The 19181-nt window shown below is 38.4% G+C and overlaps 1 protein-coding gene across 2 annotated transcripts in view; it reads right to left on the bottom strand.

The window, feature by feature from the left end:
- Window positions 1–1360: 1360 nt before the first annotated feature.
- The window catches only part of HSPBAP1 (HSPB1 associated protein 1), a 48518-nt gene continuing 30697 nt past the window's right edge, over window positions 1361–19181 (bottom strand). Inside the window, exons 4-8 of one of the 2 annotated variants that reach the window (XM_069472703.1) lie at window positions 18455–18591; window positions 15141–15312; window positions 12470–12553; window positions 2367–2477; window positions 1361–2237 (exon numbers count right to left, since the gene is read on the bottom strand). In XM_069472703.1, the coding sequence (XP_069328804.1) occupies window positions 1710–2237; window positions 2367–2477; window positions 12470–12553; window positions 15141–15312; window positions 18455–18591 (1032 nt within the window). In that variant the 3' untranslated portion in view covers window positions 1361–1709. The remainder of the gene's footprint in view (window positions 2238–2366; window positions 2478–12469; window positions 12554–15140; window positions 15313–18454; window positions 18592–19181) is intronic. The other variant, XM_069472704.1, reaches the window with a different exon arrangement.

Consider the following 19181-nt stretch of genomic DNA (forward strand, 5'->3'; position numbering starts at 1 on the left):
CCCAGGTCTCTGCATGTCAATGACTATTACTTCTAACTGAATTAAATGTTTTGTTTCAGAACAGCTTTTAAACTTTTCTGACCCCAACCTACACTAAAAACTACTTTATTAAAAAAATTCTATCAAGCCCAATACATACAGATATAACTGCAAAGTTTTATGAAATATACTTACCCTGAATACTTTTTCTGAAAAGTTTCACCAAATAATACATTATTCCAATATTATTCCAATTCACTGAAATTACCTTTTGTCTTCCATTTAAAAAAAAAGCTGCTCTCACCCACCAAATTGATTTTATGACTCACTATTGGACCACAATCTGCAGTTTGAAAAAAGTGGTCCAAGGAGTAGCATGCATAAAAAATATCTGAAGTAAAAGATGTCTTATTTCTGCAATAGGAATATACCTACTAAAAACAACAGATATCTTACCCTTGGTCACAACATCCTCTGCTCTGAAGTATTGATGAAATATTGCCAACAATGTCTCATTTATTATTTTCTCAAATATTTAATGAGCACCTATTATGTGCTGAGACACTGACCAAGACTCTGTGAATACAGCAACAATCAAAACAAAGTCCCTGCCCTCGTGGAGTTACATTCTGGCCGATAGCAGCACAGATGATAATGGGACACACAGGTAAACATGTAAGTGGTCAGAAGGTGATAAATGCCACAGAAGGGCTCTTTTCAGACCCCGGGCATGCTCACATAACAACACTCTCCCTCTCTCCCGGAAGGCACATACTTTCTTTGGATTTACTGACACCCTCAGCCTGAGGACAGTGGGACAGAGCCAGTAATCAATTTATCTCAAAGGTGCCTTTGCTTATCTTTTCTGTTGTGTATTTGTTTCATGCATGGTTACTCAGAGATCAATATACTTTCCTAACCTCTCAATTCTTTCTTAGACAGTAATGATAATTATCCCCAGATCTTCCTGCAAATGTAATGAGAGTGGGATCGATTTCACTGAACTAAGCTTTTAGTCAGTTTCAGGAGTCAATATCATCCAGTCCTTGTTGCCAGGACTGGTGATCCTAGATGTCCCAGTTCCTTCCATAAGGAGGCCTCAAACTATACCCCAAACTACTTTTCTCCTAATTGGTATCCTGCTCTGAATAACAGGAGTTAACCAGTTAGAATTCTGCAGGTTTTACAAGTGAGATCACCTCAGAGTGAGGCTAGAATCTACCCAATGGATTGATCAGACCAGGGGTTGGCAAGTTTTTCTGTAAAGGGACAGACAGCTAATATTTTTGGCTTTCTAGGCCACATAGTCTCTGTCACTAGTCAACTCTGTCATTGTATTGCTAAAGCCACCATGGACAATATGTAAATTAATGATGTGGCTGTGTTCCAATAAAACCTTATTTATTAAAATAAGCAGCAGGCTGAGTCTCAGCTGAGGCTGATGGAGAGATTACTTCCTGCTGGGAATACCTGGACTTACATTTGAGATAGGCTGAAAGGATGGGATGGGGGAGGAAAGGCAAACACAGAGGAAAAAAGGCCTACAAATAAAAAGGAGCTAGTTTGGTCAAAGAGGAATGTGCACAAAAGAAGGTGGCAATAGACTGAAATTTAGTTAGGTAAAAGTAAGTACATTTATAAACGTGCAAGTTGACCTTCTGCTGTTCCATCTTTTATTTCACAATTATACTATTTAAAAATATCATTTAAAAAGTCACCTTCTATTAGAATCACAGACTTCTTCCTTGTATCAAAAGTTGTGCCACCATCCTGGTTACTTGTGGATTCACCAAGCAGTCCAGCAAGTCATCTGTAGAAATAAATGTTTGAGAAGGGGCCACTGTACTGTTTGAAGCAATCTGTTCCACAGCTGTATTCTCACTGTGCAATTGCATTTGTTGTCTCTTGGCACAATGTGATTTTCCAAAGTGTTCTCCGTCTTTGTCGACAAAGTCTTTACCATCACTTTTGAGCATGCCGCCTCTTCCTGAAGGTGGTTCTTCAGACCTCTGTGTCACAGGGACCAGATCAGGGCCAAAGATACTTGCTGCCTCCTGTTTTACTGCTCCCATGGTTAAATTCTGGCTACGTGTTTGGCCCATGTAGTTGTACACATTTAATTCTTCCTCTTTCGTGTGCTCTCTGTTTGTTCTCAGTGCTTGGATTTCTACTACCTTAGATGCTCTGTAATGATCAAAAAAGGCAGAAACAGCTCCATTTAAGTAGCGACAATTCACTTCATGGGATGTTTCCTCAACCTAAAAAAAAAAAAGAAAATCCCTTTAGAATGGTTATGTACATTTAGTTAAATTTGAAAAAAAACGTTCTAGCCAGGGTTGGTTTACACAGGAAACTCACTGCCATGATGAAAACCAAAAGCTGCCTACCTCGGTAGGGTTTAGCCAGGCTCTGGTATTGTGTGGGTCCTCTGCAGTCTTCAGGGCGCATACAAGCATGCGGGTGATTGCCTCTTCCACCCGGGCTAGGTGATCCTCTTCCTAAATTGAGATGAAAAAACACATTTTCATTATCATTTGTGGCTCATGGCTTAAAAGAAAGAATAGAGTCTCAATCATTCATTCAATTATTCATTCATTCATTCACTTATTTAGAGACAGAATCTCGCCATGCTGCCCAGGCTGGTCTTGAACTCCTGGCCTCAAGTGATCCTCCCTGACTTAGCCTCCTGAGTAGCTGGGATTATAGGTGTGTACCACCACACCCAGTAGAATCTCTTTTAATTGTGTGTTCTGTTCTCTCATTAAGATAAGCTTTGTTACAGAAGGAATGAATACGCTATTGGTAAAACCACAGTTTTTATGTATTCACTATCATCTCCATCTAGAAGAGTTGTAAATTATTTCACCAGTCAAATTTAGGTATATATTCTGTCTATAAGACATAGGCCTTAAGTATGAAGGACCTCATGATATTTTCTCCAATTTTTTCCCATTCTTTGACATGTTTAAAGTCTAAAAGAAAAAGTACTACATACAGAGGAATAATCCCTACAGAGTTTGGTAAGCAATTATTTGAGGGATAGGAGATAAATTACAATAAACATGCTTGGCTATAAGAATGAGGTGGCTAACCATCTAAACATGGCTTTCTTAAGGCAGAATAAGTATAAACCATGGCATCAATGATAAACTCCTTTAAAATCAGGCTGGACACGGTGGCTCACTCCTGTAATCCCATTGCTTTGGGATGCTGAGGTGGGAGTATAGCTTGAGGCCAGCAATTCAAAACCAGCCTGTGCAACACAGCAAGACGCTGTCTCTAAAAAAAATAAAAATAAAAATTAGCTGGCCATGGTGGCGTGCGCCTGTAGTCTCAGCCACTTGGGATGCTGAGGTGGGAGAATTGCTTGAGCCCAGGAGTTTGAGGCTGTGGTGAGCTATGATCACGCCACTGTACTCTAGCCTGGACAACAGAGCAAGACCCTGTCCCTTTAAAAAAAAAAAAAGAGCAATCATATGATGGTATGTTTAACCGCCAGGGAAATGGAAATGGAGAAACCCATGAAACTGGCAAAAAGGGGTCTGATAATTCCAACTGGTGGATAAATGTACATTGAGAGACAGAAATATTATACCCCAATAGGAGTGCAAACTGATAGAGACATTTGGAAAACATGGGAGGCATTATCTCATAAACTTGAGTATTGTATACCCTACAGACCAGCAATACCACTCCTAGATCTATACATAGTCCCTAGAGAAACTCTTGTACATGTGTGCCAGGAAACATGCACAAGAATATTCTGTTCACAAAAGCAAAAAATTGGAAATAACCCAATCAACAGAACAATGAATAAATTATTACAGTGAATCAATATATTATCAATATATAAACACTAATATATCACTGATGTATTAATGTATCAATATTAACGTAATAAAATAATAATTAAAATAAAACACCAATGATGAATAATTATAAATAAAATAAAATATTATAAATTACGTGGTACCTTAATACAAGAGAATGTTATACCACTGTGAAAAAGAATGAACAGCTACATGTGACAATACAGATGAATCTCAGAAACATAATATTGAATTAAAATAAGCAAATCCCTATGATGAGACACCACTTCACACTAGGATCAAAAACCAAAAAGACACCTGTGTCTTAGCGAGGGCTGGCAAGCCACAGAGAAACCAGAATCTTCATATACTGCTGGTGGGAATGTAAAAGGTTCAGTTGCTTTGAAAAACAGTCTGGGAGTTTTTCAAAAGGTTAAACATAGAGTTACCCTATGTGATGGTTAATTTTGAGTCAAGTTATCTAGGCTATAGTGCCCAGTTGTTTGATCAAATGCTAATCTAGATGTTGCTGTGAAGGTATCTTGAAGACATTATTAGCATTAATAATCAATTGACTTTAAGGAGATTACCCTCAATGATGTGGGTGATCCTCATCCAGTTGGTTGAAGGCCTTAAGAGCAAAAACTGAGGTTTCTCAGAGAAGAAATTCTGCCTCAAGACTGTAACAGAAATCCTGAGTGAGTTTCCAGACCATTGGCGCCCTACAGATTTTGGACTCCAGACTGCAAGTTCAACTCTTGCATGACTGTCCAGCCTGCCAGCCTACCCTACGAACTGCAGACTTGCCAGCCCCTACAATCAAGTAAGCCAATTCCTTCAAGTAAATCTCAATCTCTCTATATATAAATATTTCAATATATATTGTATAGATATCTATATGTACATGTGGATATCACATAAAGATATCTCTATCTATATATAACTATATATACATAAGAATGGAATTGCTGGGTCACATGGTATATCAGTTAGCATTCCTCAGAGAAATAGAACCAATAGAAGATATGGCTAGCTAGATATAGACAGACATAGATACACCATATACCATTAGATTCATCATACACCATAAGATTCAGCCATGTTGTAGCATGTATCAGTACTTCATTCTTTTTGATGGGTGAAAAATATTCCACTGTATATATATATACATACCACATATTGTTTATCCAGTCACCAGATGATTAACATTTGGGTTGTGTCTACTTTTGGCTGTTATGAATCATGCCACTGTGAACATTCACGTACATGTATTTGTGCGGATATATTTTCATTTAAATCTTGCGTATAACGGCTAGGAATGGAACTGCTGGGTTATATGGTGTATCAGTCAGGGCTCTCCAAAGAAAGAGAACCAACAGAGGAAATGGGTGTGCACATAAACAAATAGATGGATAGATAATGTCACACAACTTTTTTGTTTGTTTGTTTAAGCCAGAGAATGAGAATAATGAACAGAGAATAGACAGGATGGGATGGGGAAGAACACAAGACGATGCAAGTTGTTGATGAAATTCTAGCCTTTGGTCTAGGTGATGAGTTCACTTGTATTCATTATACTATTATCCTTTATATCTTACAAATATGTTACATGTATTCATATATATGTATATATATATGAAAAGATACAGCAAAGGAAAAATGCTAAGAATGAGAAGAAAACTTTTAAAAATTAATAAAATATGTTCTAGCAAAGTTTGGAAAAAATACTGTTAAGTAAGTTTCAATACTCAAAGAATAAGGAGGTAAAAAGGATGAAAAGGCACCAACTGAGAACTCATATATTTTATTCCCAGAATGCACTAGAAAAGACAGAATCTGCATTTTTTTTAACAGAAAAACTGAGACGGGATGAATGTTGCATCACTTGAACAGAACTAGAATCTTTACTCTTCCAAATCTATGTGATTCACGACAGCAATGTCAGAACCTGGAGTTAGCTTGAGTTGTATGAATATGGTAGGCTTTAAAACCCAAGAGCTTTCTGGAGCTAAATTTGGCAACAAGAAGGAATTTTGGTCCAATGTTAAGAGACAACTAGAAAAGCAACACATGACAAAGGAAAGAAAACATGATTATTTAATCCTATTTGGCATTCCAGTTTTTCAATAAAGGATGAATGATCTTCAAACTGAAGTATGCAGAAACATGTTAAAGGAAGGAAGTGGAGTTCTAGTTTGGTGAAGGACAGAAATCACTTACTTTAAGTCAGTATCAAGTCCTTAAGGTACCAAACTTACAAGTACCACCTTGGAGTCTATTTATACTCAATAATACCAATCCTCTGGAAAATTCTAGAAGCATCAACTAAATAGACTGTATATAACAAGCTTTTAACAAGACCACAGTGAAATCTTTCAAGCTATTGAGGCCGCGTAAATTCACAGTATCACATAGGATATTAAAAAATAGTATATCACGACCAAGTAGAATTTGCTCCAGAAATTAAAGATGAATCAATATTAGGAAATCTAATCATATCATTTATTGCAATACGAGATATTTACTAAAAAGGAATATTATCTGATCATCTCCATCAATTCAACAAAATTCAACACCCTTTCTCAATTTTAAAAAACAAGAAAAGGGCCGGGCGCAGTGGCTCATGCCTATAATCCTACCACTCTGGGAGGCCAAGATGGGAGGATTGCTCGAGGTCAGGAGTTCGAGACCAGCCTGAGCAAGAGCGAGACCCTGTCTCTACTAAAAATAGAAAGAAATTAGCTGTACAACTAAAAACATATAGAAAAAATTAGCCGGGCATGGTGGCACATGCCTGTAGTCCCAGCTACCAGAGAAGCTGAGGCAGGAGGAACGCTTAAACCCAGGAGTTTGAGGTTGCTGTGAGCTAGGCTGACGCCACGGCACTCTAGCCCAGGCAAGACAGTGAGACTCTGTCTCAAAAAAAAATAAATAAATAAATAAAATAAAAAACAAGAAAAGTAATAAAATAGGAATTGACAGGTACTTTACATGAAAAAACACATATACCACTCAGCCCAAAATCTAGTATTTCACGTAAAGAAAAATCACTGGAGCAATTATCCCTAAAGTCAGGAACAAGACAAGGATGCCCACTATCTCCTCTATTATTTATTACTGAATTGTAATTAGATAAACAAACAAACAAAAACCCCACAACAATTATAGGCAAACAAATTGGAAAGGCAGAAGTAAAGCTATCTTAATTTTCAGGTAATCTGAGAGATACCTAAAAACCCACAAAGTCAATAAAATATTATTACAAAATAAAATAATTCAAATTGACACAAAAATCAATAGTCATCATTTATACTAACAATATCCAGTCAGAAGATATAATGGAAGAGAAGACCTTATCATAGCAGCTAAAAAAGATGAAATACAGTAGTACCGCCTTATCCAGTTTCACTTTCTGTGGTTTCAGTTACCCATGGTCAACCTCAGTTTGAAAATATTAAACGGAAAATTCCAGAAATGAACAATTTGTAAATTTAAATCGCATGCCATTCTGAGTAGCATGATGAAATCTCTCACTGTCCTGCTCTGTCCCACCCAGGACATGAATCCTCCCTCTGTCCAGTGTATCCACACTGTACACACTACCTGACCCTGAGTCACCTACTAGCCATCTCGGTGAACAGATCCCCTGTTGCAGGGTTGCAATGCTTGTGTTCAAGGAACACTTACATTACTTAAGATTGGCTTCCAGGTGCAAGAGTAATGATGCTGGCAATTTGCATATGCCAAAGACAAGCCATTAAGTGTTCCCTTTAAGTGAAAAGGTAGAAGTTCTTGACTTACTAAGGAAAGAAAAAAATAGATGAAGTTACTAAGATCTATGGTAAGAAAAAGTCTTGTATCCATGAAATTATGAAGAAGGAAAAAGAAATTCGTGCTAGTTTTGCTGTCACACCGTAAACTACAAAATTTACAGCCACACTGCATGTTAAGTGCTTAGTTAAGATGGAAAAGGCATTAAATTTGTGGGTGGAAGACATGAACAGAAAAGTGTTCCAAGTGATGGCAATTAAGATGGAAAAGGCATTAAATTTGTGAGTGGAAGACATGAACAGAAAAGCGTTCCAATTGATGGCAATCAGGTTTAGTACTACCCTTGGTTTCAGATATCCACTGGAGGGTCCTGGAACATATGCCCTGAGGATAAGGAGGGACTGCTGTACTTAGGAATAAACTTTAAAATCTGCAAAGCTTATTTGAGGAAAACTTTAAATACTCCTGTAATAAATAAAAAAACAAAACAAAACACTAAACTTGAATGAGTGGAAAAGCATCTTGTTCTTGGATAGGAGAATTCAACATCATAAATCTCATATAAAATCTAATATGGATTGAATAAAAATATCAGTAAGTCCTTTTCCTAAAGCTATATAAACTGATTTTAAAGATCACATGAAAGAATAAATGCAAGAATAGCCAGAGAAACACTGCAAAAGAAGAGCAATGAGAAAAGTTAGCCCTAACGATATTAAAAACATACTATAAGACCTCTCTAAATAAATAGGCAGAAAGACCAACCAACAAGATAGATCCACACATGTATAGATATCTAGTATATGATTAAACTAGACATTTCAAATCACTGGGGAAAAAGCAGACTGTAAAATAAATGATGTTCCTGGCAATGCTATTACCATATAGGAAAAGATAAAATTAAATCTCAACCATCCATCGTATACTAGTAAAAACCTCCAAATGGATAAGAGATCTAAATGCAAAAAACATGAAACAATCTAAATTTCTAAAAGGACACATTGGTGAATTCCTTTATAACCTGGGAAAGGTCAAATGACCTTGGTTTTCTAATTATGACTCAAAAACCAAAAACAATGAAGTTCAACAATACATTCTATCAGTGGGGCTGTGAAAGAAACAAGCACTCTCATTCTACTGATGGAAATGCAAAACAGCATAACTATAATGAAATGGAATTTGGCAAACCTAACAAAATTAAAGATGCATTTCCCCTACAACTTGGCAGACCTACTTTTAAGAATCTCCCCCAGACACACTTCAACAAATATAAAACAACATACGCACAAGGTTATTCACTGGCATTATTTACAATTACAAAAGACTGGAAACAACCCAAACATCGATCCATCCATGGGGAAACTACTGAATAACAGTGGAGCACCCACATAATGGGATACTATATATTCGCTGAAGAAAAAATGAAGATTTTTCTGTACTATTATGTAGTGAAATTCATTTAACAATTTATTGTTAAATGACACAACCAAAGTGCAGATCACTATAGTTTATTACTCTTTGTGGAATACAAGAGAGGAAATAAAATATACATATATTTAATATATAAAGATGCAAATAAGCATTTATGTATTTATATACTTATTTACATATATAAATGTATGTGTTCATTTACTTATTTATATAATGTATTAATATATGTTTACAAAAAAGACATACTGGAATGATAAACCAGAAATGAATAAAAATGGATCCCTATAGACGCTGGAGAAAATGGAGTGGATGGAACAGGGATGACAGGGAGACTTCTGTGACCATACCTTTTAATATAGTTTTGACAAGTTAAATGCCTTGAATACAAACTGAAACAAATGAACTTAACTGAATATCAGATTAGTAACATAACCACAAATGAAAAGAATTCTTTCACAAGGAATTCTGAACAAACTACTTTGCACCCCCTTAGTGAGATACAGTCTAATAGTCTAATAATAAAAAGAACTGCAAAGAAATCTTAAATTTTACTTGTAAGCTTTTATGGTTAGTAGTAATATTAGTATTGGAATTTTGGAACTGTAAACTTGACATCTTAAAAAAATATATTGCTGGATAAAGCAAATAAGTTAATGTTACTGTCATTAAGGATCCAGATTTTCAACGTAAGAGATAAAAATACAGAAACAAATAAGAAACAAATCCTATAATGAATCTGAATTAGAAATGTATCAGTATTTGTTTATGTCACAGTCTAGCTGCATCACTCAAAGAGCTTAGAAACAAAGACACCCCAATGGCAATAACAGCCTTTGAGCCCAGATCTCAGTTTCTAAATACCATTCCCCACTAAAAGTAAACATGGCTACCTGGAGAAATGACTGGCTTCCAGATGTGGAACAGGAAAAGTATAAGGGGATCCTGGGATATCTTCTTGTGTCAGAAAGCAAGGATATACTCAAACACTCATTAATGGGTGCATATCAAAAGGGCACAGGCCTGCTTGAAGGAGTTTCACTAAAAGCACAGATGAGACCCAAATTCAAAATTATCTTGGCAAGCGGGAATGCTCAACCAAATCAACACATGTTGAAAATTAATAGGGATGACCGTGAAGTACTGGATTTAGACTTAAAATCAGCTTTACAGGATAGTATAGGATAGGGGACAACCTGACATGACAGCAGATCATGTGAAAAGCAGCATGGGCATTTTAGAGCTGAATATGAAACTAAAGTGACATAAGATTACTAAAAAATCTAATGCAATATTACAAGCAGCACTGAAAAACTTTAGAATTTAAGTCATGTGAGGTAGAAGACTTATACTCTCTTATACAAATGAGGCCCACTGGTATTCAGTTTTAGGAGCTATCTATTGAGCGCTATTCTTGACATAATAGCTCTCTTCCTCCTCTTCATAGCAATTTCTACTTTTTAAACACTTCCCATATGTCAAGCACTAATATTTAATATTAATACATGCTTTTATATGTGTTGCCACATTTAAGCTTCACAATACCCTACACTGAGATGGATTCAATTATAATCCTCAGGCCAGACATGGTGGCTCATGCCTGTAATCCTAGCACTTTGGCAGGCTGAGGTGGGAGGACTGCTTGAAGCCAGGAGTTCAAGAGCAGCCTGAGCAACATACCAAGACCCTGTCTCTATAAAAAATATTTTTTTTTTTTTTTTTTTTGAGACAGAGTCTCACTGTTGCCCAGGCTAGAGTGAGTGCCATGGCGTCAGCCTAGCTCACAGCAACCTCAAACTCCTGAGCTCAAGGGATTCTCCTGTCTCAGCCTCCCGAGTAGTTGGGACTACAGGCATGCACCACCATGCCCGGCTAATTTTTTCTATATATATTTTTAGCTGTCCATATAATTTCTTTCTATTTTTAGTAGAGATGGGGTCTCGCTCTTGCTCAGGCTGGTCTCGAACTCCTGAGCTCAAACGATCCGCCCACCTCGGCCTCCCAGAGTGCTAGGATTACAGGCGTGAGCCACCGCGCCCGGCCCTCTATAAAAAATATTAACAGAAAAATTAGCCGGGCACGGTGGCCCGCGCCTGTAGTCCCAGCTACACAGGAGGCTGAAGCAGGAGGATCACTTGAGCCCAGGCATTGGAGGTTGCAGTGAGCTATGATTGACACCACTGCACTCTACCCCAGGCAATGGAGTGTCTCAAAAAAAATTATTTAATATAATCCTCATTTTACAAGTAAGGAAACTGAGGCTTGACGAGGTTAAGTAACCACCTAGGTTAGACAGCTAACAAAGGTAACCTGTAACTTAAAGCTGCCTGATTCCAATGTCTATGATCAGAATGCTAATGACTCTGGGAAAAAAAAAATCATACAAAAACATATTGTTAAAGAAAGCAGAGGTTTTGAGCTTGGAAGAAGAAAAGATTACGGAAACACCTGGACGGTGAATTCAAATATTTTATTAATAAAAAGATGACAGCTCCACTGTTGGATAATGAATTGAGCTTCTTTGGGAAGTGAAACATATGACAGGACTATTGTAGATATGATTTTGGCATTGGGAGTGGAAGTAGACTCCATGGACTGTAGCTTGACATCTGTTCCAACTCCAGTTCAGCATGCTAAAAGCACAATTTCACAGTGTGAGGGTACTGATCTCTCATCATTTCTCTCACCTAAGTCTGAAGGGCTATACCTCTTTTCTTCTCTAAGCCAAAGCAATACCGCTTCCTGTTACCATATTTCTTATATTCCACTGATTCCAAAGTTCTTCCCATTACCAAAGGATAGGAAAAGCCACACTGAGGGTAGGATGCGGCTGCCAAAGAGAGCAGAGAGATGCAACCTAGGCTTCAGGTCAGGGAGAGTAGAGATGCAGTCAGGGATTCTGGTTAAAGAGAGAGCATAGATGTAATTAAGGCTTCAGGTTGAACAGACAGACTTGAGCACAATGGGAAGCCATTGTAATTGTCAAATAGAGCAGGAACCAGGATTAAACACAGCATATTGGAGGGAAAAGGCCTCTGGCAGAAATGAAATGATAAATGTACTGAAAGACTCTGCTTTGAGAAAAATGTAGAAGCCAAGACTGAGAATTCTGCAATTAGTAATGACTCTGAACCAAGAAGTGGATATTTCCTGCCCAGATGGTGTGGGATGGGACTAGCAATGTGGGACAGCCAGGCCCAAGATAATTTTCCTAAAAACACTGTTTAAGGGAGAGGACCCTGCACTTCAACATCAGGGCCCACTGTGTGTCCCTAAAAGAGAGAGAGCAGCACATCACTAAAATTCCCATTTTCAACTTAAACATCCATCAACAGAGGAGATAGAATACATAAATTATAGCACACTACAGCAAGAAATACTGGAGTGTTACTTAAAAAAAATTAATCACCAAGTTGTATGGACTAGCCTTTATATCTTTTAAAAGCAGGGATTACATTTATTTAAAAAAAATTAAGAAGTACCAGCTCAATCCATGAGTTTATACTGACAGTGACAGGATCAATGGATTCTACATAATGCCACCAGTGTCTGGGAACAAACAGAACCTGAAACCAAAGAAAAAATGGTTAGCACAAGAACAAGACATTTCATTTTTATGTCTGAATCAGATCCTAACTGAGGTTGCTAGCAAAAAGAAAGGGATACAAACAAATTCACAATAATATTGCTGAAGGAAAGGGAAAGCAGAAAAAAAAAAAAACCCACAATCCTTTTTTCTTTTTATTCTTTTTTTTCTATTGACAAGTTTGCATATTCTACAAAGGATACTGCTAGCTTCTCACCTCTCCTTAATTCTGGGCCTTCTCTATCCACATATAAATCTTAGTACTTGATTCTGAGATTCTAATTTTTCCTCTTTTTCATCATAAAACAGTTGCATGTGTTTTAACAAAGGGCATAAGAATATAGGACATAGTTTCTGTTCTCTCACAGTCCAAAATCTAGCCAAGGAGAAGACAATGTGTAGAAAGGTGGCACTATATAGGTGGAAAAATAGAGGACATTTGGTGCTTGAGAACTTCAGTGGGACACACAGGCATGAACTAGGGAGGTCGGGGCAGCCTGCAGGGAGGAAGTGTGGTTTGACCCAGGGCTAGGAGAGAATTTAGACAGAGAAGAATGAGGACATGCCAGGCAGGAGAAGTGGCACATGCAGAGGAGGTAGGACTGTTGAGGGATAGCAAGTAGGTCAGTCTTACTACTGCAGAGGGAGTAACAGGAGATAAGGCAGGAGAATTAGGGTAGGGCCAGTGGAGGACGACCCTGAATTCAGAATAAGAATCTGGATTTTATCTTGTAGGCATTAGGAGCTGCTGAGAAATGCTGAGTAGGGGGGTGGTTAAAATAGTGGTATTAAGAGTCTGGGATGGACAGGAGATTCTTGCAATGGGCCACTTAGTAAATGTCAAGATCTGAACAGGAAGGTATACTAAACAAAAGCAACAACCAGAGTCAAGAAGGATGGCATGCATCCAGACTTAGTATGAGATTTCCCATGGAAAGCTAAGGAGAGCAAATGGAGCTGATCTGAAGTTTATGGGCTTTAGATTTAGGAAACTAGCGGCACTTGCTATGAATGAAGCAGGACTGGGAGATGGCAGGAGAGTTCCCTTTAAGGCAACTGGGAACTAATGGGTCACCGGATTTAGTCATTAGGAGGTCATGAATGTCCTATCATATAGTATAGTTTCAGTAAAGTGGTGAGAAAGAGCTGGGTTACGGTGAATTAAGGAACAGATAAGATGTAAGGAAAATGGGTGCAACAGACAAAAGTACTTATTCAAATTTGGATATTAAAGACAATAGAAAATGAATTGGCAACCACTACACACCCACTAGAATGGCTGTAAGTATAATGACAAAAAAGGAAAACAAGTTGTTGTGGAGTATGTGAAGAAACTGGAACACTCATACGATGCTGGTGGGAATGTAAAATGGTATAGCTTCTATGGAAAACAGTTTGGCAGTTCCTCAAAAGGTTAAACACAGAGTTACTATATGACCCAGCAATTCCTTTCCGAGGTTTATACCCAAGAAAACTGAAAATATATGTTCATATAAAACTGGTACATGAATGTTCACAGCAGCATTATTCATACTAGTGAAAAAGTAGAAACCCAAATGTCCATCAGCTGATGAATGGATAAACAAAATGTAGTATATCCATACAATGGAACATTATTCAACCAAAAAAAGAAATGCATAACATTCTATAACTGGATGACCCTTGAAAACATTATGTTATGTGAAAGAAATCAGACACAAAAGGCGACGTATTGTAATGTGGCACTTATGTCCAGAATAGGTAAATCTATAGGGACAGAAGATAGAATAGTGGTTGTCGGGGCTGGGGGGAAGGTCAATGCGGAGTGACTGCTAATGGGTTAAGGCAACTTGGTCAAGTGAAATTATCTGAGTTGGCAGTACTTGAGTGTGAAGAAAGCAGGAAAAGAGCCAGAGAGAAAGGCACAATAGAGGGAAGACAGGCAGAGGAGGGGGATAATCTAGGGAATAAAGTCTACTTAAGGGACCAAGAAAATCTTTCAAATTGTTAATAAAGTATCAGACAGCAAGTGCCAATGTTATAAAAAGGAATTTTCCTCACTAAGTACAACACCTTTGCAAATGTTTCATAGTAAGTTATCTAAGAAAGCAAAATCCATTCTTGTTTAAAAGCAAATAATTCTCAGGTTCTTCTGCCGCTGTTGGCCTGGATGCATTCTGACTTACGTTTATGTATATGGGCTCGGTTCCTTCATAGTTGAACAGGTATTAACTATGAATATACATTCCAGAGATGCTCAAGTACTCATGCGTTGAACATTTTCCCTTAACCTGAATAAAATGCCTTTGTAGGCTCTTGTCTTCCTGCAAAGTCCTTTCTCCTCTTTACCAGTAGGAGGAGCTGTGTTCCCTCCTCCCATCTCCTTTCCAGGACCTGTGAAGCACAGATGTGTACATCTGAAGCCTACAGCTGGGGAAGCTACCTTCCAATAGCAAAACAGAGGGAAAGAAACCATTCTCATTTGTTTTGGGGGCAGGGGAGAGGGGGGAGCACATAGCATAAGGACTTGAGAAAGTTACAGCTGTGGTATCCACTGACAGGTTATTAATGTTTTAAAGCCCCAGTACCTGTCCTGGGCTCAGCGTGACCATATGTCTTTGAGCTTTCCGGAACTGAGGAAAATGCTTTAAATCAGGATTGACAACATTGATTTTACTGAACACACTAGATTCTTCATAAGGAATTCTAGTTGGATAAAGGAAAGGAGTATCTTCTGGAGGAAAGAGATGCCATCTTTTCCTAATTAAAAAAATAAGATGTAAGTTAGTACTCTGAACTTGAGACAAAATATGTAAGAAGGCAGCAGCTAAGTGTTCATTTTTACTAATTTAAATTCAATCCTAAAGGAATACAGGTACCGTCTCAATGGTCACCTGGCCTGTCACTCAAGGTTAGCATCCCCTCTGCAGACACCTGGTGGAAGGCAGAGCAGTGGCTACTGAATATCTCATGGCCTCCTGCGGCAGCCCCTTTTGTTGCTAAGACAGGATCTAGTTTGTAAGATCATTCTTTCTCATCGCAAATCAAAGTCTGCCTCTTCATAAATCATTCCTATCCTGGATTCTAGAGCTACCCAGAATAGCCCCCACTTTCAAATATCTATTTTCTTATCTTATGCAGAGCAAATACCCATAGTTCATCCACCAAATGTTTCCAGACCTCTCTGGGTTCTGGCTACAAATTCCTTCAGTTAAACATTTGTTAAGTTAACCCCTTAAGCTAGAGACATACACAAATAATGCCACATAACTAAAAAGTAGTATAATATAGGAATTTTCACAAAGAGAAAACTGTAAAATGTTTCACTTAAAACATTTTTGAAAAGTGGAGGTAATAAATCTTAACTCGCAAAGCACTAGACACATCCATACTTTATGCCAATACAGGAGGGACATCTGAGGCAAAAAGGGGCCAAATGTGAGAAAAGAAGAAAGAGACAAAAAGACAGAAATACATAGATGGGGAAGCAGAGAGAAAAAGAAGGAAAATCTGGTTCTGAGAAAAGAAGCCCTGAGGTCCCCTAGTGACCCCTTGCCGTTGTGACACTGGGGCTACGAGGACCGAACTGGGAAGCAGCGGCTGCTGTTTTCAAACCAAGAAGTATATACTATAGTCTTATTTTGCTTTGGAAATTTGAAGGTTTTACAGGTATAATGAAATGCTTTACTTTTCAGAAAGTCATTTTGGAGCTATAAAGGCAGCTTATCCATTTCCACAGTCATCAGCTTAAAAACCACTGAAGTTCAAAACCTGTTTGCCTCATCTGAAGGCTTTGAAATGATAAAACTGCTCCATTCCACTGTATCTATGACAAGTGTGGAAGCCGTTTTTGATATTGAGTATGCTTAGAATGTTACAGCTGGAAGGGCTCTGAAGAGATCGTCAATCTATTATAATTTCATTTTCAAAGTAGTTGCAGAGAGACCCGGTGCTTTGCTCTGGGCCACTCACTGGGCTAGTGGTTAGTGGCAGAACCAGAACTAGGTTGCAGATCTGGATTCTCCAGATCCCAAATCCTTCCTGTGCACGACTGCAGTACTTCCCAAAGGAATCGCCATAATGATAACCATCCATCCAATCTGCTTCGCTTGGCTTAAAATGTAATATACACATCCTTCTTTCAGAAAAGGTACTCAATCATCACGTCATCCCCTGCTCAAAAAACCTCTCATGGTTCTGCATGCTGAGAAAACAAAGACTAAGCAGTGTTTTCCTGGGAGGCCAGACCCTCAGACTCTAACCTGCCTTTCCAGCCCAATCCCTCTGTCTCCAGTGCAAAATATATCGGACAGCTCGCAGGGTCTTATATACACCCCATACTTTCCCAGGGTCCCTCTGCCCCTCCCATCTGTGTCTTTGAACACTTATATTCATCCTTCAAAGCCCACCACAAATGGCAGCTCCTCTATGAAATCCTCCCTAATCTTTCCAACAGGAATACCATCTTCTGCTTTTCAGTTCCAGAGCTCTGTGAAACATTCCTCTAGACTAGAGTGTGTACATTTTGCCTTACATCACAGCTATCTGTGGGCTTGCCTGCACTCTAGCTGTAAGACCTCTCAGTGTAGACAAAGTGTCTTACTCATTCATCCCGTCACCTACTATAATACAGGGTACCTTCACAGAAGGCTACTCAGTGGATAATTATTTATTAAAGTTATTTTTATTACTCCAGAGCCATACGGGTCCAGAAAATATGTTCTATTACAAAGTTAAAAACTATATGAACTTTATATCATAGAAAGAACTCAGGGTTGTTGGTTTTTTTAATGTTTTTCCCACTTGAATTTCTTTGGCTTATTTCCCAATTCAGAACACATGGAAAGCAGCTACTGAAAATGATGCCTCTCTCAGCAAGTTGAAGACATCACACTATCAACTCCACAAGGGCAGAGACCAAGCAGATTTGGTCCACTGTTGCATTCACAGCATGTAGCAATGTACCTGAGACATTCTAAGCCCTTTAATAAAGATTGGATGAATCAAAGAGTAGACTATCTTTTGCCATTCTGTAATTTTCAGAGTTCTTTACATGTGAAATGTATTGACATAGTGATTGTTTCTCTTGAATCCACTCATAATCCTTCATGGGTCTGAGAACTTGCACATTGCCATTTCTGCTTTTCCATCTGTACTGCCCTGTAAATGTCCCAAACTGCCAGGAGAGAAGAATTATGAATTCTTCATGAATTAGGGGAAAATAAGTCCGTGCATACATCTGAGTACATCTTCCAAGTGGCACAAACACTTAGACTCTCTCACATGACTCTAGAAACCAGGTATATCAAAAGCATTACCTGACTTAGCCCTTATATCTCTTATGGTCCACAGGTAGATGGAGATACTAATAAAAATTAGCCTAAGGTGACAATATACTGTACTGTGCCTACAGGTAGGCACAAACTAAAATTTAGAGTTGAAAGGGTCCAGTATTTTTCAAACCAGGCTCCCTGCCATCCCTTCAGGGGATTGAGGATAATGGCAAAGCCTCTTCCTTTCAACACACTGCTCTGTTCTTATTTATTTAGATTTGAAGAAAGGTGTTCTGCTTTTAAATAAAAGTTTGGCAACTACAAATGTCAACAAATAAACAAAAAACTAAACAGAGTGCTGTCTAGCTAAACTGGGAGTGGAATCCCGGAGTTCTGGGATCAGCTCTCCGAAGACAATCCTGATCGTGGCTGAGAGACACACATGGAAACCACCATTTCAACTGTTCTCACTTCACAAAGGAGGAACCAGAACTAGAGGTTAAGTGGTCTGCTCTGGTCATGAGGCAGCCTGACAGGATGGGGCTGGGACCAAGTCTTGGGGTCCTGCTGCCTACCCAGCACTCATTCCTCTTCCTGTTCTCTCCACCCCCACCCCCACGGCACATTACCTTCCTTGTACCTGGAATACTAAGTTGCAACCATAGGAGTCCAGATGACAGGGTGTATGGGATCCCAGGGAGCCAATCCACAATGTACTTTCTTGTCCATTTCTTCCAGGAAACCCAAAGTCAGACCATCTCACATCCTGTTTTGAAATAAAGTTACAGTCCATCAAGAACCAACCAACTCCTCTGCACCATAGTGTTGCACATTTTCATTTGCACATCTGTTTTCTGGCACTTGCAATATTCTCTTATTAAAAAATGCTACAGATGAAGAGGTTGGGTTTCCAGGGCAGTTCAAGAAATCTTTTTAGCCAATTATGTATCTGAGGAGCCTCACTAATAGTACTGATTCAACAAATATGTACTGACTACAACATGCCAGGCACTGTTCTGGTAGCTTGTGGTGAATTTACGAACAAAACAGACAATAATGCCTACCCAGATCAAGCTTACATTTTAAAGGCTGGATAAAGAAAATAAACAACAGACATAATTATGCAAATATCTAAGGGAAGACTGTTTCAGGGAGTGGGAACACTGAATACAGTGGAAATAGCATTATTTCAAATATTTCTGAAACTCAACTTAGGGAGTCAAAAAGCCATATTCCCTCTGCAGTGTAGATATTTGTGGGCACAAGCAACTTACTAACATTTTATACTTCAATGACTAAATAAAAGAAGCTTTCTCCTAAGTTAGTGGAGTTATTTAAAACTATCAGTGCTGGAGT

This window comes from Eulemur rufifrons, chromosome 7 (assembly GCF_041146395.1).
Source record: "Eulemur rufifrons isolate Redbay chromosome 7, OSU_ERuf_1, whole genome shotgun sequence".
Taxonomy (NCBI): Eukaryota; Metazoa; Chordata; class Mammalia; order Primates; family Lemuridae; genus Eulemur; species Eulemur rufifrons.